The sequence below is a fragment of the Delphinapterus leucas genome, chromosome 2 (genome assembly GCF_059928025.1).
Source record: "Delphinapterus leucas isolate spDelLeu-1000000601 "Yukka" chromosome 2, BTC_Dleu_Yukka2, whole genome shotgun sequence".
In the NCBI taxonomy this organism is placed as follows: Eukaryota; Metazoa; Chordata; class Mammalia; order Artiodactyla; family Monodontidae; genus Delphinapterus; species Delphinapterus leucas.
Window position 1 is genome coordinate 159,307,646 of NC_143130.1, and position 26,707 is coordinate 159,334,352.

The 26,707-nt window shown below is 36.9% G+C and overlaps 1 protein-coding gene across 8 annotated transcripts in view; it reads right to left on the reverse strand.

Annotated features, from left to right (window-relative positions):
* CEP128 (centrosomal protein 128) overlaps positions 1-26,707 on the reverse strand; it is a 455,276-nt gene that overhangs the window by 261,137 nt on the left and 167,432 nt on the right. For all 8 annotated transcript variants that reach the window (XM_089908039.1, XM_089908032.1, XM_089908034.1 and 5 more), the window contains 2 exons: positions 11,967-12,143; positions 7,171-7,230 (listed from right to left, as the gene is read on the reverse strand). In XM_089908039.1, the coding sequence (XP_089764165.1) occupies positions 7,171-7,230; positions 11,967-12,143 (237 nt within the window). The remainder of the gene's footprint in view (positions 1-7,170; positions 7,231-11,966; positions 12,144-26,707) is intronic.

Here is a 26,707-nt window from a genome sequence, read left to right on the forward strand (position 1 = left end):
AAATAACCTTGACATACAGAAGAAATACATACATGCAAGATGAAATCTGAAACAGATTAACCAGAAGGAATGCACTTAAAAAAATCAAATATGGATTGATAAAAGGTATGAGGTTCACAGTTGACCATAAAAATCCTTGTGAGGAAAGAGTAAAAGGAGTCAGATTATTCAACCTCTTATTTACAGGAAGACCAACATGTTCTAGGACCAATTCCCTATTAGATAATATTATAGGAGTTAATTTCATTGGTTTACATCAGAGGCATCAAATGTACATGCTAAAGGTGCCAGATAGGAAACATCTGTAAAAGTACATAGAAAATATGTTCTCTTTTGTTTTTCTTGAAAAGTTCAATTCAGGCTACTATGTTACTATTTACCATTTTGAACCACGCATGGATACAAGAGATAAATCCACTTCTCTTCAATCGACTTCAAAAAAAATAATGTGCAAGCCTAAAGATAACATCAAGTAATACTTTTCTTCCATATTGGGAATCAACAGAAAATGATGGTGATTATGTCAAACGATAGCTAACTATATTAAGAAAGCTTAATGAACAGTCAAAAGTAACACATTTAGGATCTGAACATTATCAATTTCAAATATAAAAATTTAACCACAAAAAAGAAGGGCAAGAAGGGCACCACATCTAATGTGGTGTCATGTCCATGGTTCTTCTTCTTAACTCTGTTTTCTACCACAACGGAATGAAACCCTAGTGTTATCAGATCCTCTGATATCTCAAAAGGAAAACAATTTCATGTTGCAATAATACACTTAATTGATTTTTTTTAAATGTTCATTACCAAATCAATTTTTTTAAACTCATGTGGTCCAAACAAAATGAGTCCCTGGAGATCACCAGCTTCAATCATCTGGTTTAATCTGTTCTTTCCCAATGATTTAATGGCAAATTTAGAAAATACCTTCACATTTCTTTTTCATAATGCTTTCCTACTTATTCCATCCCAGTCTTTGGCCTGTGTTCACTACCGTTGCTAAGAGATGATGATAAAAAAACAATTCTGTTTTGTCATGACAATAATCCTACTGGTTCTGATAAAAACAAACAATAACAAAAAATTATTTGCAACAAAGCATTAATCAGGTTTGATCTGTGTTATGGACTGAATTACATCCCTCTCAAAATCATATGTTAAAGCCCTAACTCTCAGTGTGACTGAATTTGGACACAGGGCCTTTAGGGAAGTAATTAACGTTAAATGAGGCCATAAGGGTAGGGCCCTAATCCTATAGGGCTAGTGTCATAAGAAGAAGAGACACTCTCTGACTCCTAACCTTCAACTTCTCCAACCATACCGCCAACCCCCACATGAGAGGTGGCCGTCTACAAGGCAAGGAGAAGTCTCACCAGAAACCAACCCTGGCAACGTGATCTTTGACTTCTAGGCTCCAGAGCTGTGAGAAAATAAATGCCTGTTGTTTAAGCTACCCACTTTTGTTATGGCAGCCCTAGCAAACTAATACAGTATGACCTATGGCTCCAGTCAATTCCTATTGAGCCTTTATTCCATTGCCATACAAAATTAAAAATAGGTTATAGTTAGATGCTTGATATGAATTGAATAAGTATCAGAATATATTATTAATCCTACGAAACAAATTAACTTATGGAAATTTAATCACCAATAATCAATTAAGAGAATCAGAGTCTGTTAGAGAAACACCCGTTATCTATCATTCATTAAGTATCTTGGAGAAACAGCTTGGAACACAGTATAGGAATAACTTTACCAATTCCAAACAATAATTTGCTGACAAGGCTATTAATCACAGTGCAAACACCATTCTATTAACCGCTCACAAGAGCATCTTACAGATTACATAATAGGCTCATTTATTTAACTACATCAACAAGTATCGCTAAGTAAGCCAAAATAGGGAAAGAATTTCTAAATAAGGTAGTTTTTTACCTTCTTAGTTGACAGCTTGCAACTAGGTGGGAATATTTTGAAGTATCTAGTAAAACAATCAAAATGATCTTTTTAATCTGTAAGAATCCTCTAATGAGATTCACTGGAATAATATACCGAAAGTCACTAAGGAGTGACTCAAAGCTAAAAACCAAGGAAAACAGAAAATTCAAATAAAAGATTATAGTTGACAGAGTTAGCAATAATATCAGCAAATAATTTTGCTGCTTTTAACTACTATGCTTCCTTCACCAAAACTCTAAAAACAATTTTGAGAGAAAATGCTTACGTAAGAACCAGAGATAAAGAGGATGGCAATTCTTTAAAATGTGCTAGATCACCAAAACAAGAATTAAACCAGAACTGCAAAGTTCAAATCTAAATCAACCTCAGAATATAATTTTCAATTATACTTTCTCCACTTTTCTGCTTGGTTTGAAAATAATCTGGAAGAAATATACCCATAATCATAGTACATATTAAAAAATACAAAATGCTTCCTCCAATTAAGCTGAGTTTGTTCCCTGTATACTACGTAAGGATATTTCCACCACGTGAATGAAGATACCTGAGTATTTGTATCACATTTTGATGTCTACACTGGAACGATAAAATACTAGATGGTCATTTGCATCCTTCAACAAGAATTAAATACAGTAGGTCTAATACTTCTCACACAATAACTGTTTTTAAAAAATCCACATCACTAAAAAGACAATATATAAATGTAAGGTTTATATTCAAGTGTAGGTCACACAATCAGTAGAAAAAAACAATGGCACAGAGTTCAGAGATCCAGGTTCCCAAACCCTTCTCAGAAACTAGTTTTATGTCCTTAGATAAAACTCAAAACTCCCACGACCCGTTTCTCATCTACAAAATGAGAAAGTCAAACTTCACAATCTCTAATGCTGCTTCAGTTATAATGCAAAAACAGTAGGGAAAAGCAAATGCTTGTCAATGCGTGAAACACGTTATATTGATACTATAAAAAGTGTGACTCTTTGGGATGATACCAAATAGGATAATATAGGAAAATCCCCAAATAACTTGGAAGTATATTTCTTATTTATATAATCTTAAAATTTACAGTACTGATCAAAGAAAACCAATAGTTGAGAACTGATATATTTACTGAAATCTAATCTGCTTGTTATTTATTCATTGGTGATATTTAAGCTGAGGAAGTAACCTGAGTAGGAAAATGCAGCAAGGCTAATTACTCTCTAAAAAAAAATATTTATTGAGCATTTAGCCAAGCCTGTGGTAAGCACTAAAGATGCAATAGGAACAGGATAGACACAGGTCACCCCTCATAACGCTTACAGATTAAAGAAAGAGGAGAAGAGTAAATGGGAGTTTCAATACAGTGGGATAAAGGCCAAGAAGGAAAAGATCTTCAGAGCCAAAGAAGCATGTAAATTCTCCTAAGATACACCTTTGTGCATCTTAAGAGAATAATGAATACCAGACTCCCAGAATTAAATGTGCTCTCTAAACAAAAGAGTACTGAGACTCCTGCATTGTGCTGAAGAGCAGTTGACATCAGCTTTTTTATTCACTATCATAAAATGATAAGTTAAGATCTGGGATCAAGAGTGATGCTTGCTAGTATTGTGGTTCCATCCTGAAAGTGACTGCCTGATGGCTCTAGATTTGATGATTTGTGCCTACTTTCTCACTGCAAGTGTCTTAGCTACTTCTCACTTCTCTCCATGATTTGAAGCTAAACTCTGCTCTATGCCTTTGTCCCTGCTTCTCTTTAGGCATTCCTGTCCAGATGGAACTTTCTGGATATCAATCCCTGTGGTGGAAACTCTTCCAATACTTCTGCTAGCTTGCCTACCTAGGACCCTGCATGTCTGTCTATTCCAATACTAACCTTTGACTGTAGTCTTCTAGTTTAAATGGAAAATCCTGGACACCTCCTTCTCCATCAGCCTCTGACATAACATTAAACATCACTTGCATACTGTCACCAAAATGTTTCTTCAGTCTGTCCCTTCCTCTGAATCTCTACAATTTCCTAAATTCAAACTTTCACCCTACCTCAACCAGAGTCCTGGGTCTCACTCAAAGACCTCTTAACTGGTGTTCCTGCCTTTGGGCTTCCCACCTCTAATCTACCTTTCACATCACTACCAGAGTGATGCTTCTAAACTATGAATACGAACATTTCACTCTCCTGTTCAAAACTCCTTCATGATTCCCCACTAAATGCAGAGCTGACCCAACCTTTGAAAATGGCATACAATGCTCTTCTTGATGGATCTAATCTCTCCCTCCTTCTGGAGCCTCATCCCTGACATTCCCTGACTCACATTTCCATACTGTATGTAGTACTGCCAAATCACTTGGGGTTTCTTTTGCATTTATCATGCTGTTTCTCTTCCAGGCCATTCCTACAATTGTTTACTCTGTATGCATGTTCCTTCCTCTTTACCTGGCTGGCTTCAAGATTTATCTGCGACATCAGCCTCCAAGGCAGCTTTTACATACCTCTGTTACAGCTCTTACATATAATGTTGAAATTAGCTACATAAGTGTCGACTTTTCTAGAGAAAACATGTTCCTCAAGAGGAAGGATCATTTCTTTAATTCATTCGTTATATCCACAGCATGTAATATAAAATTGGGGCATAGTAGCTACTTAGAAAATTCTCTGCTAAACTGAATAAAATTTGGCCTCTGCATGCCTTGTCAGGATTTATGATAAACACAAATCCTTTATCTATGGGAACTCCTTGCATAACTTAACGACCACCTCAACCCTCTTCCTCCCTGCAGTGTATTATTCTTACCCTTTATTGGTCATTTTATCTATGAACCTGGTCCAACTCTTAGTTGGGCTTCATGTTTATGTTATGTCACCAATGCCAACCAAGCAACAGTGACACAATTCCCACCCAGTCCCTTAGTTCTTCTACAATTAACACTAAAAGAAGAAATTCATTTGGCAGATTTATGAAAACAATTACCAAATGTAATCAGAGGTCCTTCTAATACAGCAAGATGTCAGCATGGACTAGCTGAATAGCAATTCTACTTTCCATATAGTTTTTGTCCTTTGATGTCAGATCTTATCTTCAATACTTATAGAGCTGTCCAGTCATAGTTCACGGGAATTACAGTATTGTAGCCCATCAATAACCTAAGCCATCTTTCTAGTAAATAGAATCAATTCCTCCTTAGTCAGTTGGTCAGCGTAGTATTGCTTATCATGACCCTTCTACACTGTAGAGGAACAGTTGCCTCATGCAGTATTAAAACTTGTCTGATCGGAAGTTCAATCCCATTAAATGATAAGGGAAAACGGCTCACTCGCTCCCAAATTAAAGAGCTATGATTAAGAGTCATCTCTGGCTCTCATAATTTAATTGAACAACAGCAGTGAAAGCTTTCTGTTCAGAAATGATAAAGATTTTAACTTGAAAGAAAATTCCAAGTACATTGCTCTGTTGTCAAAATTGTGGAGTTGGGAAAAAAAGAGAAATTCTTTATTAATGCACAAGAAGTTTCTATCTAAAAAATTCTGAGACAGCAAAACATGTCTATTCTAAATTTACTATACAGGTAGCATAAATACAAGTTTGCATTTAGTTCTATCAAAAATGGTTAGGTATGCACGGGATCACTGTATTTAAAGTAGGAGAGAAAATTTTATAAGGCTGAGTAAATTTCAATGTTCAATCATAATACTGTTAGTTTCTTATTAAGAATTTTTTTTTAAAGAGGCTTCTCTAATGAATATCTGGTTTTCAAAAGTGAACTCTGTTTTTGCACCACCTCCCACCTGTACCTTACTCACAAATCTCAGGGCCTTATCTGTGTTGACTCAAATATTCATCTTCTTGCCACTGTTATACTTAGCCAATTAGAGTACTTCTACATATTGTGTGTATGACTAAGTTTAAACATTGTATTTCTGCAGAAGCCTTCTGTGACATGCTGGCAGTGTCATACCCTCCCATCCTCCCAACATGAACACCATAGTTCTTCCTTCTTCTGTGTTCCTTTGTCAATGTTTACATATTTCTATAACAATATAAAACACTTTATGGATTTCTAAAATTTGTTTACATCTACATTTTCCCTATTAACTTTCACAGCTTGCTAACACTTACTTAATATCCCCAATGTCTGTATACAAAACAGTACTCAATCAACAAATCTTGGCTGAATGAACAAAGACTTTAAATGGTAATACACATAATAATAAGAATGTTAATTGTGAATCTGACATGGCATGTAATACATTTTCCCACTCTTTATATGGCACTGAGAAAGTCACATACCTTCTCAGAAACCTCACTTTGCTCATATTTTTAAATAAGGATATTGTACAAACTTAAAGTTTCTTTCTTGCAATAAAATCCTAAGTTGGACCACAATTGGTGAGGTTTATAGTACAGTTGGTTTTCTTATAGAATTTAAATGGGATGGAAGATTTTAGTAATTTAAAGCTGAAAAAAACTATTCTAAAAAGGAATGCAAGTGCTTAAGTATTGATAATTGAATAAACAGGTATCAACATCTTATATGCTCATAACTCTCTATATATTTCAATTAGTGAATTTCTAAGTTGATTTGATCTATGAAGATAGCTGATAACTATCTCACAGTGTAGAAGAATCTTTTTTGCTAAAATGAGCAAATTGTTCAATTGATTTATTTTTGGTTACCTTCCACTAAATTTAAATCATAATGCCAAAGAATCATGAAGCAGCAAAGTTATCTTCAGAACACAAAGTTTACCCCTCCCATTTTGTAAATGAGAAAACAAAGACACCCAGAGAGATGAATGATTTGCTTGAGCCACAAAGAGATTTGGCAGGCTTTGAGCTAACCCTCCAGAATCAGAATATAAGTATATATGTGTAAATGAAGGTTGGTTACAGCTGCCCTGACCTTTGTGCACCTCCAGAGACAAGGCCTATCCCAAGGAAAAGGCAGAGGAATTTGTCTCTCCGACAGTCTAATTCTGATATTTCAACAGTTTTACTTACTGTCATTTATTCTCTCATTCCATGCCTATATATTTAAGCTAATTTTTAAATGTTAAACTAAAAGAACATGGAAGTTTCTGGAATGCATTACAATGATATCTTTCCCAGCAATGAAGTATTATGCTTTCATATGCTCAGTTATATGTCAAAATATATGACTAGCCCAAATAGGATGCCTTGAATGTCATAAACATTATGAAAACTTTAGGATTCAAAGATTAATTACCTTGCTTTCTGCTAACCAGCGATGTGGGTCATAATTAATATCAGGACCAGATGAAAAAACCTACAAAAAAGAGGAAATCGTCTATCAGATTCTTCTCTGAGGTGAACTTACATAAATGAAAATTCTTCACCATTACATCCAAAAGTTTAGTGTCTAAACTTAAGGGTTTAAAAAGAAGAAAGTTCATACCAAGTATGAAACCAATTCCAAACCATTATTTATTTAACATGCCTATTTATGTAAGCATGTATATATGTATCCATGTATGTATGTATGTATTGACAGTAAATATTTAGCTCACATAGAGAGACATGAATCACCTTTCAAGTGCTATTACTGCTTGAATCACTGAGTCTGATTCCATGGAGTTCTGCATGGCAGGCAGCCTCATTTAAACCAATTTATTTCATTTGTGTTTGTTTCTTTTCCTCAGTTTTGTCCCAGGTAATGTATTTCACAGTGAGTTAGATGTAATTACATAGAAACCTAATTCTTTGTCTCATTTTTCCTTCTTTAATTTTATACTATGCGGGCCATTTTGTCTCATTAATGGTTGTGCAGAACTGACAGGACCTAATCAATATGACTTCATACCAACATCGCTTTGTAATTCATGATGGTAACAAAATTCTACCTTCACACCAACTCATTTATAAAATCCCTTGTCCTCTGGTTCTGCCTTATTACTGATAAAGCTACACTCAAAGGTTGTCAATGACTTCCTAATTTTAAACACAAGATTTTCTCAGTGCCTACCTTCTTTGAACTCTGTGAACTACCTATGATATTTTTGCATCACTTTTTCCTAGAAATTTTCTGCTTAAAAATATCCTATCCCTTTGCAAGAGATGTCTATTCCTATTCTCAAATACTTCTATACTTCTTAATGTGTGTGCACATCATTCCCCTAAGGAATATCATTAGGTAATTCATTTAGACATATGAATGCATAATGAGTGCTGACTACATGCCATATACAAGAGTATTATATTCTTATATCCAACCTTTCCCTCATCCATGTTTCTCATTATCTAAATCTCACTCAACTCTTGTGCCTTGCCCGCCTTTTCAGTGAGATTTCCCTTAATCACTCTAGTCCATAGTGTTTTCTTCCTCTTCTACCTCTGTACCATGTTGAATATTTGTAAACATCAATTTGTCATTGATTATGATGTTTTTATTATTCTTTTTCATTGATCTATGTCATAGTCTCAAGTCTTCAGTGATCTAAGGTATAGTGCTCAAGATTAAAGTCCAAAATAATTTGAGATAAGTACAATGTTCATATTTTGTGACTTGCTTTACAAATTTATATATAGTTTAGTATTTAAGAACAGTCACTTGATCACTTATAAGTGGTGTGACTTAATTCCTCTAAGCTGTAGGTTACCATCTGTAAAGTGAGTAAACTACCTCCTCAGGCCAAGGTATAAATTAAATAAAATGGGTGTTAGCACAGTGTCAGGCATACAGAACACCATTATCACTACTAACTGCGTATCAAGATATAAGCATCAATAAATACACTTCAGGGCTTCCCTGGTGGCACAGTCGTTGAGAGTCTGCCTGCCGATGCAGGAGATACGGGTTCGTGCCCCGGTTCGGGAGGATCCCACATGCCGTGAAGCGGCTGGGCCCGTGAGCCATGGCCGCTGAGACTGCGCGTCCGGAGCCTGTGCTCCGCAACGGGAGAGGCCACAACAGTGAGAGACCCGTGTACCACAAAAATAAATAAATAAATAAATAAACAAATAAATAAATGCACTTCAAAGTCTATTATGACAAGAGCACTGTAACAGGCATTTGTCATAAAATGATTAGAGAAACAGAAGCCATATACATGGTAATATGAGTATACTACAAAAAAAGCTCTACATAATAAGGACAGCTATCATTAGTTGAGTATCTACTAAGTGCAAGATACTTCACACTATGATGTGCACCTTCTATATCTATTTTTACTTTATCTTCATATAACCCAACTTATAAATGGGACATGAATTCTTAGAATAGAGATTACATAACTCATCCAAGGTCATATATTAACAATCTGAACCCACATCTGTCTTGGTCCAAAGCCTATCCTCTTCATGCTCCACAAATAAATGCTAAAACCAAGTGTTAGGGGAAAAGCTCTGGAATTATCAAAGATTGGTCAATGAAAATGTTGTATCTTTAATTCAGACACTTTTCTAATTGCTTCATAATAGTGGTGGTTTATTAAGTGTCTAACCACAGGTTTTCAATCACTGCATGCACTTACTAATGTGGAATAAGCAATAAATATGGCACTGAAAAAAGAAAATATAATGAGAAATAATGCCAATATTCCCAAAGACTTTTCTCAGACTCATTTGCTGCATATCTATTATGCAATCCATTCCATAGACAGTCACTTTCTACATACAATGGCTGAAAATTTCATGAGCAATATTTCAAAAATGAACAAATGACCAGGAATAATTGGAATTATTCCATTTTTGAAAACATTTTACAAGGACCACCGATCTCCCCTATATTTCTGAACTATAAAGCAAAGAATCAATTTTATTTTAACAAACACCTTGGTAGTTTCTGTGAGGTGAGAGCAAGTGTTATGTTCTTGAGTATTCCTCTTTTTTTTTTTTCAATTTTATAGGAATGAAACAACAGAAGTTATTAATGGAAAGAGACCCACAATGAAAAAAAAAGAATTCTTAAAAAAAAATCTTAATAGAATTTCCATTCTTTTAGATTTACTTTCCACCCATCACTAAGACTGAATTAGTCTTTCTCTAGGGGAAGAGGTGTAAAGACCTATTACCACAGTCACTGCATTCTTGAAAGCCTATTAAAGAATAGGGTACTTTTCAGAATATTGGAAGGATAATTTGAACCTCATAAAGAAATAAAATATTTAAGCCATCTGCTATCTGCACACTATGTTTTAGCCTGTAATTGGCCATAACAAGGTTTATATATCTTATAACACAATCCAAATGTTTCCATTTTTACATCACTACTTGACTGAAAACAAGCCATCCTGACACAAATTCTTAAATACAGAATAAATACTGCATTGTTAATCTGTGCATCTTTGTGATAAAATTAGGATTTCAAGGCTTTAAATATATGTAAACAAGACAAGTCCTAAATAAAGCATCATTCGACAGGGAAAAGAATAAACCAGCATTATAACAGGACTGAAAGTTGGTTTTCCCCTAAAGCCAATTACTTCTCATACTTGGCTCAGAGTCCTCTCAAATTGACGTCTGGGCTTTTTAAAAAATGTATATAAAAATATATATTGTAGAAATTCCATCAACTCCACCAAATTCTACCAGCTGAAATATTTCTTTTAAAGTTGAATCCTAAGGCACAAGTGTAGAATTATCATTTGATTTTCTTTAAAACATTACTTAAGGAAAAAAAAAAAAGATGGGCAGGAAGAGAGGAACAGCAGGAAGAAAGAGGGGAAAGTAGTTTAGGGAAGAGTATTTTTTTTTAATTAATTAATTTATTTAATTTTGGCTGCATTAGATCTTCGTTGCTGTGCGCGAGCTTTATCTAGTTGCGGCGAGCCAGGGCTACTCTTCGTTGCGGTGCATGGGCTTCTCACTGTGGTGGCTTCTCTTATTGCAGAGCACGTGCTCTAGGCACGCAGGCTTCAGTAGTTGTGTCTCACAGGCTCTAGAGCACAGGCTCAGCAGTTGTGGCACACGGGCTTAGCTGCTCCGCGGCATGTGGGATCTTCCCGAACCAGGGCTCAAACCCGCATCCCCTGCACTGGCAGGCGGATTCTTAACCACTGTGCCACCAGGAAAGTCCAAGGGAAGAATATTTTATATGAGAAAAAAGATGAATGACAAAATAATAAGAAGAAACATCTGAAGAGGTTAAAAAAAACCTTTATGCATAATATCATAATTCGAGTGCTGTCACATCATCAAATGAAATAAATACGGGGTAAATGATGGGCTAAATTATAATGTATTCTGGTTATACCATATTAAAGCACTGCAATGCTCTTTGTATGTAACACAGCAGTACTAGGACCTAGAGTCAGAAGAGGTGCTTACCTTCAAGGAATTAAGAACATCCATGATTAACATGTTTTTATTTATCATTTCACTAGGACTACATATTGAGTAGCAATAAGCCATTTTACAGATAGGAAAACGAAAGTAAATGTAATTTTTTTAAATAGGGAAGGCAAATAGCATAGTGGTTACTTGTTTAAGCTCCACAGTTGGACACCCGAGGTTTGAAGTCCTAGTTCTAGCTTTTGACTAGATACGTGGCCAGGGGCAAGTTACTTAACCCTTCCAAGCCTTGTTTTCTCTTTTCTAAAATGGATTTAATCTGAGTACCTAAAGGATAGAGTGGTTTCAGCAATTAAGGGAGAGGATGCGTACACCGGTACTTACTTACACGGTATCTGTAATATAATTAGTACTCAAAAGATGTTAGCCAGTAATATACTAACAACAACAAAAATAACCAGTGATAATAAAAAATTCAAAATCCAGGCTTCTTCACTCGAAGGATTTTGTTTTAGTCAGAACTGTTGCTTCCCTTGTAAGACATTTTCTTTTACAGAGTGAGATACAGGCAGTTCAGTGGAATAAAAGCATACTATCTCTTACCATGAATGTACAATAGATAAAACAGCTCATTCTAAAAAATGCAAGATATTATTCTGTTTCATAAAACTCTCTGGAATAAAAATGTGACTACCATGTAACCATGCATTAAAATCTTCTTATAATTATATATTAGGAAACTAACTGAAAGGCACAATGAGAACTCATAATTACTTTCAATTTCTCCATTGAGTCCCTGGAGAAGGTTTTACAAGCTGCATCAATTTCCTTTCCTATCACACCAAGAATGGATTCCTGTTCAGTCTCCAGACAAAGAAGTTGATCCTTGAGCTGCAATCTGGCCTCTTCCATCCTCCTTGAGTGCTCTTCTTCATTGTTTATATGTTTTTCCTAAGGCATTGATAAGAAATAAAAACAGAAGTTAATTATTAAGTGGAGACAAGAAACACGTGTAGTATCTGTACAACCAACTCAAAGAAGCATATTAGAAAACAGCTTTCAATAAATATTAGTAAAACGCTAGAAAAGGCAAAATGTCAAATAAGACAGTGCTTCTTCATTTCAGGAGAAAAAAAAAGTGTTACTACTACCTTTACCTCATTAAAACAGTTTTTTAAAATGTCTATGTTTTCAAATGCAGTTACACTGCATAAATGCTTTGAGTCATGAAAATTTGATAGAAGATGGAGGTACTTTTCAAGTAAGCAAATATACTTAATGAAAAGGGGTTTCTAAAGAACCCTTTAAGACAGGGGTCCCCAACCCCCAGGCGGTTACCGGTCCGCGGCCTGTTAGAAACCGGGCCGCACAGCAGGAGGTGAGCGGTGGGCGAGTGAGCAAAGCTTCAAGTGCCGCTCCCCTTTGCTCACATTACCGCCGGAACCATTCCCCCTGCCCCACATCTTGCACGAAAACGGTCCCTGGTGCCAAAAAGGTTGGGGACCGCTGCTTTAAGAGATTACAAGGACTTAGGGGCCCCCCTAGACAAAACAATTCTCAATCATTATGATTACACAATTTAATTGAAAATTTATTAGAGAAATTCAAGTGGTATTACACAAGGCTTGGAGGAAAATAACAGAATCACTAGAATTCTAAGTATAAACAGTGGACCAAAAAGTCATGATGGCTGGCTAGTTATGCCTTCAGTCATTACATAGTAGCCTAATCGTCTTTACCTACCCTAGTAAATACAACACAAGCAGGAAGATGATACGGCCAACAAACCAGCTTGAATTTAAAATAACAAAGAATTTTTCAATGAAAAGTAATCATGAAAAGTGGAATGGCATTCGAGCAGAATAATCATACATGATATTTCCTTGCAATTCAACTTACTTTAAAAAATGAAAGGAACACCCTCTGCACAAAAGAACAGAGTCCTTTCACAACCTGTCTTCAGCCGTTCTCTCCAGCCTCATCTCCCTCCTTTCCACTCTCTCATACTTTTAACTACTTTCAGCTCTCAAGTAGGTCTACACATGTCTCCTCCGCCCACATCTCATCTGAACAACTCACTCTGAAATTGCACTACTTCAAAATGGAACTGGCAGTCATGAGACAGCATTTACCTTCATGAGTACATCATCCCAATCTGGAGCTCAGCTTTGTAAACCTAGGAGCTGGATTTTCTTTTCTTTTTGGTACTCCAAGTTGAGTCATGTTTCAGCAGTAGAGTACATTAAGCTCACAAGAGACAAATGCACACACTAGAATACCACTCAATTAACTACATTAGCTTACCGTGAGAACCATAACTGCCATATGGATCAGAATGTAGGTATTGTTGTTACGTACCTACCCACCTATACATCTTATCCTTCAAAGTTTATCCTTCAAGACCCAGTCTCCTTTCTTTCCTGATCTCCCAATGCAGAATGTTTCCACAGTATATTATGTATCGTGTAGTTTTTTTAAAAATGTACTAAGCTATACGATAATTATTTGGTCTTGCACCTGTCTGCCTTAATAAACTGATAATTTCAGGAGGCCACAAAACATGATTATAGTCATCTTTAAACTCCTCCACTTTGCTAAATACATGATTTAAACATTTTTTGCAGACAAATTCAATACTGTAAAGATCATTTCATCAACTACCATGGAGATCTATATACTCAAAGGCCACTGAAGTGTGCTAGGTTTCCTCTATACAAACATAGGCCTCCAAACAAACATAGGCCTGCAGTGTTCTCGCTGATGTAATATTAATAAAGAAAACACTCTATCAGGGGTTGCTGACATACTTATGGGACAACTATTCATATTCGAAATCCACACAATTCACGAGGATGTTCTAATTGATCTTTCTTTTCTCTCTTCCCTCACAGCCATCTTTCTTTTTCCACTGTCACTTTTCTGTGCTCTCTGTTACTTCCCTCATTAAAAAGAAGACAAAACTATTTCTACATTTTGATGTTCTTAAGAATGCTGAAATCACTTTAACAAAGGCTGAAAATTTCATTATCCACTTCACTATCCTCTGTGAGACAGCATACCATGTCCAATCTCCCTTTGAAGTGAAACTCACAGAGCTATAAACTCACATAAACCTTAGAGAGCAGTGGGTTCAACTATCTGTTCTTTCAGGATCTCCTTCTTTGACATTTCTGACAGATCGTCATCCAACCCCTACCTACACGACCAACTCAAGTTTCAAGGAAAAGAGTAATTGACAAAGCTGCAAAATCCTTCCATTAGTCTAAGTGCTATACTCAAAAATTAAAGTAAATAAATGAATCCTCCACCCCTACTGAATCTTCTGATGTTCCAGGCAAAGGTCCAGGTTCTTTTATTTAACTCGGTTTCAGACACTGCATCATACTGGTCCTCCATCCTTTCTGCATGTCCTTCAAGACCCTAAATCTAAGAGTTAAATAAGCTCTTCCATTCTGTACCTAAGCAACTGTAATTTGATTTCTTCACTCATTCTACAAATTTTTATGGAAGGCCTACTATGGCAATACACTCTTCTGGATGCTAGGGATAGAGTAAATGAGATAGATAAGGCTTTTGCTCTCACAGAGCCAACAAATTTCTCCTTGAAATTTCTGGCTTGAGAATATCAATCTAAACACTAATTATGGCACCCAAAGAATTAGCTGTTTCTCCCACTTTCATGTTTCAGAAATAGCTCTACCAATGGAGCAAGCACAGCTAACTCTATGGGAGGAAGTTAAACTGGCTGACATTAATTCAATCAACCATCTCATTGGGGGCATACAGATTAATAAAAGCAGATGACAATATTTAGGCACTATTATGGCTATTCCCTGGTCTTCTAGTGAAATCAGAGGGAGCAGTAATTCTACAGCAACATTAACAAAACGCTATCATATTTCAAGAGAACCAGAAGTAAGACGCGGTATTTCAGAGACTATTTAGAAACATGGAAGACACAGATAGTCCAACTTCAATGTTTCAGCGTAAATGGACACAGATGCCTGGGTCTTGGGAATATAAGGAGTTTCTTTGCAGCGGGTAGGGGGATGGGGATAGACTAAGCTGACTATGACAGTCTATATGATCCAAGAAAAGGGATATCAGTCCTAGACCATGACTGAGTTGGAGAAAGAACCTTAGAAAACAAACCCAACCCTTAATTTTATGAAATGAGGAAACCAAAGTTCAGACAAAGCAACTTGACTGAAGTCAAAGAGCCAATAACCCGTAAACTGAGTCCCAACTCCCTTACTTGTGCTCTCTACTGAAATGCTATAAAGGTTGAGTTCTTAAAACTGAAGTTTAGAAAGCCAATGTGAAAAACTCAAAAAAGTTGTCAGTAGGTGTTAGGGAAGGTAATAGTCTTGTTCAGGCTTCAGAGGCAACAATAGGCCTCTGACCAAACAAAGACCCTGAAGGGAGCTACGTGCCAAACTGCTGGACCACGTAGGTCAGCAGAAATGGCGCTAGCAAGCCTGAAAACCAACAGATAAGGAAGGGAGTAAGTCACGAAGCTTCCTGGGCCTTGGGAATCTGGCCAGTTCAGCGGACATTCCGAGACTTACGAAGAGAGCGCAAAGCATTTCTGATAATGGCCAGAGCTGCATATTTGCGCGTAAGCTAGTGATTATCAGCTGCGGCTTGGCGTTAACGAGCAGGACTCCTTTGAGCAGTACTCTGAAGTCTCAGCTGTGGGGTGGACGCACTGCTCGGGACCTTCCAACTGGGACTCCAGATCACTGTTCCAGGGATTTCCCAGCGCTGCTTGGATCTGAATGTAGGGGCTTCCCCAATTTGGTGATGTATGTACGTGTACCTCTCTATATACATATATTGCTTGTCCTCATACTGTAACTTACTAATATAATAAATTTCCTTATTTCTTGCTTATTAAAGTGTGGAGTGGTTATTTTACCAGTGAATCCTCTGAACCTGAAGCTGAAAGTAAGCCTTTGGGCAAAACAGTAGCTTATATGGGGGCTAACGTAGTCATAAAGTAGAAAGAATAACTCAAAACTATTTCTGAATAAGCCTTATCACTGCAAATGAAAATATATGACATACTGGCAAATTCAGAATAGACCACAAAAAAGGGGGAAAAAACCCATCAAGCATGCACAGTATCCTAAACCTTTAGGGGCTACTGCGTCCTCTACACTGGAGATGTACCTGTGTACACATAAAATCTGCTCTAGATTTCAGTTCAAAAGTATACCTAATACCACACTAAACAAGGTACGGTTCCACAGTCAAGACAGAAGAGGTTTCATGAAGCTTCCACTTCAAGACAGGAAAGGCTTACATTGTTGACGTTTGTGTCTAAAGGAAACAAAAATCATACTACTTACAATGTCATCATACACACACACACGCACACGCACACACACACACAGCTTAATCAATGAACCTTTAATTCAAAGGATAAGAAGTGCTCCTCTAATTAGAACATTCACTCTCCCAAAGGCTATAAAGATTACAAGGAGACACAATCTTAATGAAAATAGAACAACTTCAGTAAAACTAGAGCATGTCCAAAATGTTATCTCCTTGGCCAAAGCTTATGAGATTCCTTCAATGCCTTAAGTATTCCAGAAAACCCACTTTATTTCCAATACGGTTATTACATAAAATGAAAACAGTTCTTCACACACCTTAAGAGAAACATTATAGCAAATAAAGCACACTCACACCACTAAATAAATCATTAATTTACAAAGCTAATGTTTTTCCTTTACTGAAAACTAACTTGAATAAGTGTGCAATATTTCAGCCCCAAGGCCATCTATAATACATGAGCAGGGGGTGGGAGAGACAGAGAGAGAGTAAACAGTAAGAGAGAAATCAAAGTTAAGGGCTGAAGTTAAAACTAATGCAATGTAATTCAAAGTTACTGGAAGCATGGCTTATTGAAACTATAGTCCTGCACACATCACCTAAAAAGTTTTGAGGAAGAATATTTCTGTAACTCAAGATAACTATCATGCTTAAGCCTTAAATCCAGGATACTAGCATTACAAGGCAAATTATGAAACTATCCTGAACAAAAACTGGATCTGTCTGGAAGCCATTTATCTGACTCTCTAAAGAAGGCTCACATTACTTCTGCCAACAGAGCTGACTCAGCTGCAAGGAAGCTAAGATACTATATGAAATGCCAACCAAGGCAGAAACTGCAGCATGACTAAAAGAGAAGGATCTACTATGGATATTATAGGAAATTTGAAAAGAGTTTAATCTGGAAAATTACTATACTGCAGTTCAAGCTGTCTGACAAAACAGCCAACAAAGAAATAAATAATGCATTAATTGCTGACAGATGTAACTACTTTTTTCAAACATTTCTTAAAAACAGAAGATCGTACATGAGTATGGATTTCTTAAAATTATGGCTATATATTAAACACTTAGATGGGTATCAAAAAATTAAAACCACAATATTTACAAAAATATTGTAAAACCACAATAAAGCAACAATTCTAAAATCAATAGTTAAGATCAATTTGAAAGAGTCCCCATGAATTCAACCTCCGTATATCCTTTGCCTTCTGTGAACCCAACACTACTCTGGAATAAAGAGGACAAGGGAAGGTCATAAACTGAATTTTTTACTTGTTATGAAAGTCCAATAACATGCACCTACTTCATCACTCACGTGATTATTATAGCAATGGCAGGTAACCTCAGTTCTTAGGAATACTAGGTGTTCCTTCTCTATGTTCCTGGGGCACTTTGTATGAGCTTCTGCTGTAGCACTTACTACTCTGTGTGTCTTTTATGTCTGTCACCTCAACAGACTGTGAGTTCCTCTAGGGCAAAGATCTTATTCCTCTTCATTTAAATATCTCAGCACCCCTCGTACAATGATGGTGGAAATGTAAACTGGTGTAGCCACTATGGAAAACAGTATAGAGGTTCCTCAAAAAATTAAGAATAGAACTACCATATGATCCAACTATCCCACTTCTAGGTATTCATCCGAAGAAAACAAAAACACTAATTAGAAAAGATACACGCACGCCTATGTTCATTGTAGCGTTATGTACAATAGCCATGATATGGAAACAACCTACACGCCCATAAACAGATAAATGGATAAAGAAGATGTGGTGTGTGTGTGTGCACACAGACACAAAATGAAATACTTCTCATAGATAAAAAAAGATGAAATCTTGCCATTTGCAACAACGTAGATGGAACTTGAAGGTATTATGCTAAGTGAAACAAATCAGAAAAAGACAAATACCGTATGATTTCACTCATATGTGGAATATAAAAAACAAACAAAATAAAATAAGTGAACAAGCAAAAACAAACATATAGATACAGGGAACAAAGTAATAGTTACCAGAGGGAGAAGACTGGTGGGGAGGGCAAAATGGGTAAAGGGTAATCAACTGTATGGCAACAGATGGAAACTAACTTTTTGGTGGTGAGCACACACTGCAGTGTATATAAAAGTAGAGAGTTGTACACATGAAATTTATATAATGTTGTAAACCAATGTTAGCTCAATAAAAAGTAAATTTAAAAAAAGAGAAAAAAATCACAGCATCTAATAGAGTGTCTCACATAGCAGTCAATCGATAAATCTTTCTGAAACATAAATATCCTTTAATGTTCCATTCATTCCATTAGTGTTTCTTTTTTTTTTTAGTGTATTTTCTATGTGCCAGGCATAGTCCCTAAGTACACAACAATGAAGAAGAAAAAAAAAAAAAAACCAGAATCTCTAAACTCAATAACTTCTTGTGTTTCAGTAAGTTTGTTTTTGTAATATATTAGTCAAATCATTGAGGGCAAGCATCTTGTAAGTAGCAGGTTATTATAACCATCAAAGTAAACTTATGTCAGAAAACTAAAGGCTCTGTCAGTGGTAAGTAAATCAGAATAAATTTTGAGGGTAGAGGTAATAAGATTTGCTGATGAGTTACGTATAGGTCTATGTGTGAGAGAATAAGAGAGTTCTTTACATGTATTTAGAAAGGAAAAGAACATTGTAATTCCTACTAGAAGATTAAAATCAAAATGCTACTATTTTTTGAGTTAGATATTCACTTCCTTCTCCTCTGTAAGTATATACTTTATACTATTTCCTTCAAAGGAGGGAAGAAATTATGATTAATAGTATATAAGAGTAAGAACTAAGAGCATTAGTAAAACAGTAGAGTTAATTGAAAAAAGTAATGGCATAATTAGAAAACAGGATAGATGATTTGATGCATGTTAAAGCTTGAGTGTGGAAGACTTTCCAATCTATAACCTGGTCTTAGGCAGGCTTAGGAAAGTTATCCATAAAACAGAAGTCAAAAAATGGAAATTCAAATTTAAACTTCTAACCCCATTTAAGGAAATTATTCTTGCCTCAGGCTTTTTAGTATCTTTTTCTAGGAGAATATTGAGCAATACAAAGATCATTGGCAGCACAATCAAAAAGGTGTTAGGATATGTATTGGATACATTCCTAGAAATTAATATTCACAGTTGGAAACAAAAATGCCTCTAAAGGGTATTTTATGCATTCATTAACTTTTAGGACCATTTTGTAATTATGATGTATTTCTCTTAAGTCAGTGCCTGGAAACAGAAATAACATTCGTTATTTAAAATCAGCCACTTTTGATGCATTTCTATTTCTGAAACAAAATACGGACAAGGAAACAAACAACTAGAGTTTCAAATTATGCATTTGGAACGAACATTGTTTAATTTTCAAAAGAAAAAAAGTGCATCATTCATTTCCAGAGAAATGTTTATAAGCTTACGGTGTCTTTGGAAACCATGAGAATTTCTTCCTCTCCTCTATTTTTTTCTTTAGAGGATGCTTAAGCATGCATTTATTCTTATGAAATAATATGGGAAAAAAAGTTTAAAAACAGATCTCCAAATAACATAACTCATGTATACAATAAGCACCTTCTAGTTATTGGTTTTGCATTAACTGAAAGAACATTGCTTGTTCAAGATTAAATGATAAAATGGACTGAGTCAATTGGTGCTTTAAATGGTGATAAACACAATGTAAACGAACCAGGACGTTCATCTTATGTTCCCTTTTAGGGTCTACCAATGCAAGCTAGGTCTGCTCAACATCCAGCAGAGCACTGACACAGATGCAATAGAGATCTTTCATGTGGCCTCTTCCCCTTGGCTTTACACACCACAAGCAACTGTAGGTATTTTAGCCTAACTCCTACACCCACAGGATGGGTATCACTCACAGTTTCACAAGGAAATGAAATCAAACTAGTAATAGAGGATTTTAAAGGCAAGTGCCCAAAAGGACTTCTTTCTTCTCAAGCCCTTATAGTTATCAACCACTCAGCTAAAGATTAAATGCCTTGAAATCAAGTCCAAATCAGGGGTCATAAAGACACAAACTTGGACTTCACTCCTTAAATTCACTTAAAATCAACCTCTGTGAGTGTAAATAGTTGGTGAAGAGGTCACTGCCAATGGAGGAGAGTTTGGAAATGGCTTCTCCACGCCTGTGTTCCAGTCTGGAAAGTAGACCAAATGTCCTTCTATACATCTTTATATCTTGACCCTCCCTCCACTGCAGCTGTATGTATAACTGGGCTCCCCCGGCACTGCACAATCACTCCATCTTTGCATTCTAAACTTGTTTCTTAACACCTGGCAGAGTGATTCGAGTGATTCATACATGGTAAACACTGGTGTTTCTGTCAATTCTCTGTGAAAGTAAGGACTACTGTGGCTTCAATGACTATCAGGGATTCAATTAAAAGCACTTTATAAACGGCAAATGCAAAATTTATAATGTTACCTTCAATTTGACAATTTTATTATTATTTTCATTGTTGTTTTTAAATGAGAGAAATCTGACAGGAACTTACTCATAGTATCTTAATTAGTGTTTATTTAATGTATCTGGTTTAAGTTTGCTATAGCTTTACTCTACTCACACTATTTATAATAGATGAAGCACCAAAGAAAGAGCACAGTCTGCCTAAAAATGGCGTAAAGTGTAACCATTAAGTAAATGCTAGAAGTCAACAGCTCATTTGCTTCAATTTCTTTCTCGTACTTGGAAAAAAAATAGAAATCAGAGAATTCTGCCTGCTACTATCTTAGTAAAATATGTGAAACTGTGGTTTTTGCAAAGTAGTGAATACTTTATAGAAGAGACATCTGACAATCATATATATTTTTCCACATCATGAGAAAGAAACAGCAATCCTAAACAGATGGTCAAATTAGAAACAAAACACAAATTTCAACAACACTGATTCATTTTTTCCAGTCACAGATATCTTTTATGTGGAAATATCAGGTTTTAATTAGACTTTTCTAACAAAATCATTGATGACTTCTATTCCAAAATTTGTGTCAGGCTAAAAAACATAAGAGAGGATATGGTAATGTGTTGAATATAATAACCCTAAATTTAAATTCAACACTAAAATTTCATTGAAAAGACACAAATGTGAGTCATTTTACTGGCAGTAAATAAAGGGAAAAATACAAGGAATTTATGCTCATATCCTGTTTTCCACCACAAGCTATGCAATGTTCGGCAAGTCACTATACTACACCCTCGCCCTCAGTTTCCACCATCTGTAAAAAATGGGCATGATAATTACACTTGCAAATGTGAATTATAATTACCATTTCTTAAAGATCCACATTTTGTATAAGAAAATTATTTCCTAAGTGTTTTCAGCCAACATAGCCATAGCTTTAAATATGTTGCTAGGTGTCACTTCACAAATGATTTCAATAAAGGATTTCATGAGAAGGAACAAAAGTACATTTCTACAAATCCTAATCAATTCAACACTTAGGTTCCCGTGAACTGCAACTGCCTTAGATGTCTCAAAATTTGTCTCCTAACTGTTTCACTGCAGCTTTCACACTTCCCAAAAGAACTAATAATAGAAAATAAAGGCAAAAAAAAGAGAAAGTCTTCTAAAAAAACTTAAGTATAACTATGGAAAAAACCAAGTATTCACTGAGTTAGCTAAGCATCTCAGACAGCCTACATAACCTATACACTGACCAGAAATGGTTCTTACAGAAACCCTTTTGATTAGAAAATCCTTTAATCCATTAGGCCCTATTTATCAAGTTCACTCTATAGCTTAAATAATAGGAATCTTTGGGATATAAGTCATGGGTTTTTTTTCATAGAAAACATATTTTTGTCCTGTTTTCTTGTTTTTATTTCCCCCAACCCGGTCAAAATATACACACTCGGACTTCTGGGAAGATGGCGGAAGAGTAAGACGCGGAGATCCCCTTCCTCCCCACAGATACACCAGAAATACATCTACACGTGGAAAAACTCCTACAGAACACCTACTGAACGCTGGCAGAAGACCTCACACCTCCCAAAAGGCAAGAAACCCCCCACGTACTTGAGTAGGGAAAAAGAAAAAAGAATAAACAGAGACAAAAGGATAGGGACGGGACCTGCACCAGTGGAAGGGAGCTGTGAAGGAGGAAAAGTTTCCACACACTAGGAAGCCCCTTCGTGGGCGGAAACTCTGGGTGGCGGAGAGGGAAAGCTTCAGGGCCGAGAAGGAGAGCACAGCAACAGGGGTGCGGGCGGCAAAGCATAGAGATTCCCGCACAGAGGATCGGTGCCGACCTGCACTCACCAGCCCAAGAGGTTTGTCTGCTCCCACGCCCAGGCGGGCGGGGCTGAGGGATGAGGCTCAGGATTTGGTCGGATCTCAGGGAGAGGACTGGGGTTGGCGGCGTGAACACAGCCTGCAGGTGATTAGTGCACCACGGCTGGCCGGGAGGGAGTCTGGGGAAAAGGCTGGACCTGCCTAAGAGGCAAGAGACTTTTTCTTCTCTCTTTGTTTCCTGGTGCCCGAGGAGAGGGGATTAAGAGCGCTGCTAAAAGGAGCTCCAGAAACGGGCGGGAGCCACGGATAAAAGCGGGACCCCAGAGACGGGCATAAGACACTAAGGCTGTTGCTGCCGCCACCAAGAAGCCTATGTGCGAGCACAGGTCACTATCCACAACCCCCTTCCGGGGAGCCTGTGCAGCCCGCCACTGCCAGGGTCCCGTGATCCAGAGACAACTCCCCCGGGAGAACCCACGGCACGCCTCAGGCTGGTGCAACGTCATGCCGGCCTCTGCCGCCGCAGGACCGCCCCGCACTCCATGCCCTTCCCTCCCCCCAGCCTGAGTGAGCCAGAGCCCCCGAATCAGCGGCTGCATTAACCCCGTCCTGTCTGAGCGAAGAACAAACGCACTCCAGCGACCTACACGCAGAGGCGGGGCCAAATCCAAAGCTGAGACCCTGGGAGCTGTGAGAACAAAGAAGAGAAAGGGAAATCTCTCCCAGCAGCCTCAGAAGTAGCGGCTTAAAGCTCCACAATCAACTTGATGTACCCTGCATCTGTGGAATACATGAATAGACAACGAATCTTCCCAAATTGAGGAGGCTGACTTTGAGAGCAAGATTTATGATTTTTTCCCCTTTTCCTCTTTTTATGAGTGTGTATGTGTATGCTTCTGTGCGAGATTTTGTCTGTATAGCTTTGCTTCCATCATTTGTCCCAGGGTTCTATCCGTCCGTTTTTTTTTTTCTCTTAATAATTATTTTTTAATAACTTTATTATATTTTATCTTACTATTTTATTTTACTTTGTCTTCTTTTTTCCTTCCTTCCTTCCTTCCTCCCTCCCTCCCTTCTTTCTTTCTTCCTTCCTTCCTTCCTTCCTTTTTCATTCTTTCTTTCTTTCTTCTACTAATTCTTTCTTTCTACTTTTTCTCCCTTTTCTCCTGAACCGTGTGGATGAAAGGCTCTTGGTGCTGCAGCCAGGATTAGTGCTGTGCCTCTGAGGTGGGAGAGCCAACTGCAGTACACTGGTCTAAAAGAGACCTACCAGCTGCACATAATATCAAATGGCGAAAATCTCCCAGAGATCTCCATCTCAACACCACGACCTAGCTTCACTCAACGACCAGCAAGCTACAGTGCTGGACACCCTATGCCAAACAAACAGCAAGACAGGAACACAAGCCCACCCATTAGCAGAGAGGCTGCCTAAAATCATAAGTCCACAGACACCCCAAAAAACACCACCAGACGTGGAGCTGCCCACCAGAAAGAAAAGATACAGCCTCCTACACCAGAACACAGGCACTAGTCCCCTCCACAACCCACTGAACCACCCTTAGCCACTGGGGACAGACACCAAAAACAATGGGAACTACGAACCTGCAGCCTGCAAAAAGGAGACACCAAACACAGTAAGATAAGCAAAATGAGAAGACAGAAAAACACACAGCAGATGAAGGAGCAAGATAAAAAACCCACCAGAACTAAAAAATGAAGAGGAAATACACAGTCTACCTGGAAGAGAATTCAGAATAATGATAGTAAAGATGATCGAAAATATTGGAAACAGAATAGACAAAATGCAAGAAATATTTAACAAGGACCTAGAAGAACTAAAGATGAAACAAACAATGATGAACAACACAATAAATGAAATTAAAAATACTCTAGATGGGATCAATAGCAGAATAACTGAAGCAGAAGAACGGATAAGTGACCTGGAAGATAAAATAGTGGAAATAACTACTGCAGAGCAGAATAAAGAAAAAAGAATGAAAAGAACTGAGGACAGTCTCAGAGACCTCTGGGACAACATTAAACGCACCAACATTCGAAATGTAGGGGTTCCAGAAGAAGAAGAGAAAAAGAAAGGGACTGAGAAAATATTTGAAGAGATTATAGTTGAAAACTTCCCTAATATGGGAAAGGAAATAGATAATCAAGTCCAGGAAGCACAGAGAGTCCCATACAGGATAAATCCAAGTAGAAATACGCCAAGACACATATTAATCAAACTGTCAAAAATTAAATACAAAGAAAACATTAAAAGCAGCAAGGGAAAAACAACAACACACAAGGGAATCCCCATAATGTTAACAGCTGATCTTTCAGCAGAAACTCTGCAAGCCAGAAGGGACTGGCAGGACATATTTAAAGTGATGAAGGAGAAAAATCTGCAACCAAGATTACTCTACCCAGCAAGGATCTCATTCAGATTTGATGGAGAAATTAAAACCTTTACAGACAAGCAAAAGCTGAGAGAGTTCAGCACCACCAAACCAGCTCTACAAGAAATGCTAAAGGAACTTCTCTAGGCAAGAAACACAAGAGAAGGAAAAGACCTATAATAACGAACCCAAAACAATTAAGAAAATGGGAATAGGAACATACATATTGATAATTACCTTAAATGTAAATGGACTAAATGCTCCCACCAAAAGACACAGATTGGCTGAATGGATACAAAAACAAGACCCATATCTTTGCTGTCTACCAGAGACCCATTTCAGATCTAGAGACACATAGAGACTGAAAGTGAGGGGATGGAAAAAGATATTTCATGCAAATGGAAACCAAAAGAAAGCTGGAGTAGCAATTCTCATATCAGACAAAATAGACTTTAAAATAAAGACTATTAGAAGACACAAAGAAGGACACTACATAATGATCAAGGGATCGATCCAAGAAGAAGATATAACAATTGTAAATATTTATGCACCCAACATAGGAGCACCTCAATACATAAGGCAAATACTAACAGCCATAAAAGGGGAAATCGACAGTAACACATTCATAGTAGGGGACTTTAACACCCCACTTTCACCAATGGACAGATCATCCAAAATGAAAATAAATAAGGAAACACAAGCTTTAAATGATACATTAAACAAGATGGATTTAATTGATATTTATAGGACATTCCATCCAAAAACAACAGAATACACATTTTTCTCTAGTGCTCATGGAACATTCTCCAGGATAGATCATATCTTGGGTCACAAATCAAGCCTTGGTAAATTTAAGAAAATTGAAATTGTATCAAGTATCTTTTCCAACCACAATGCTATGAGACTAGATATCAATTACAGGAAATGATCTGTAAAAATTACAAACACATGGAGGCTAAACAACACACTACTTAATAACGAAGGGATCACTGAAGAAATCAAAGAGGAAATCAAAAAATACCTAGTAACAAATGACAATGGAGACACGACGACCCAAAACCTATGGGATGCAGCAAAAGCAGTTCTAAGAGGGAAGATTATAGCAATACAATCCTACCTTAAGAAACAGGAAACATCTCGAATAAACAACCTAACCTTGCACCTAAAGCAATTAGAGAAAGAAGAACAAAAAAACCCCAAAGTTAGCAGAAGGAAAGAAATCATAAAAATCAGATCAGAAATAAATGAAAAAGAAGTGAAGGAAATGATAGAAAAGATCAATAAAACTAAAAGCTGGTTCTCTGAGAAGATGAACAAAATTGATAAACCGTTAGCCAGACTCATCAACAAAAAAAAAGGGAGAAGACTCAAATCAATAGAATTAGAAATGAAAAAGGAGAAGTAACAACTGACACTGCAGAAATACAAAAGATCATGAGAGATTACTACAAGCAACTCTATGCCAATAAAATGGACAACCTGGAATAAATGAACAAATTCTTAGAAATGCAAAACCTGCCAAGACTGA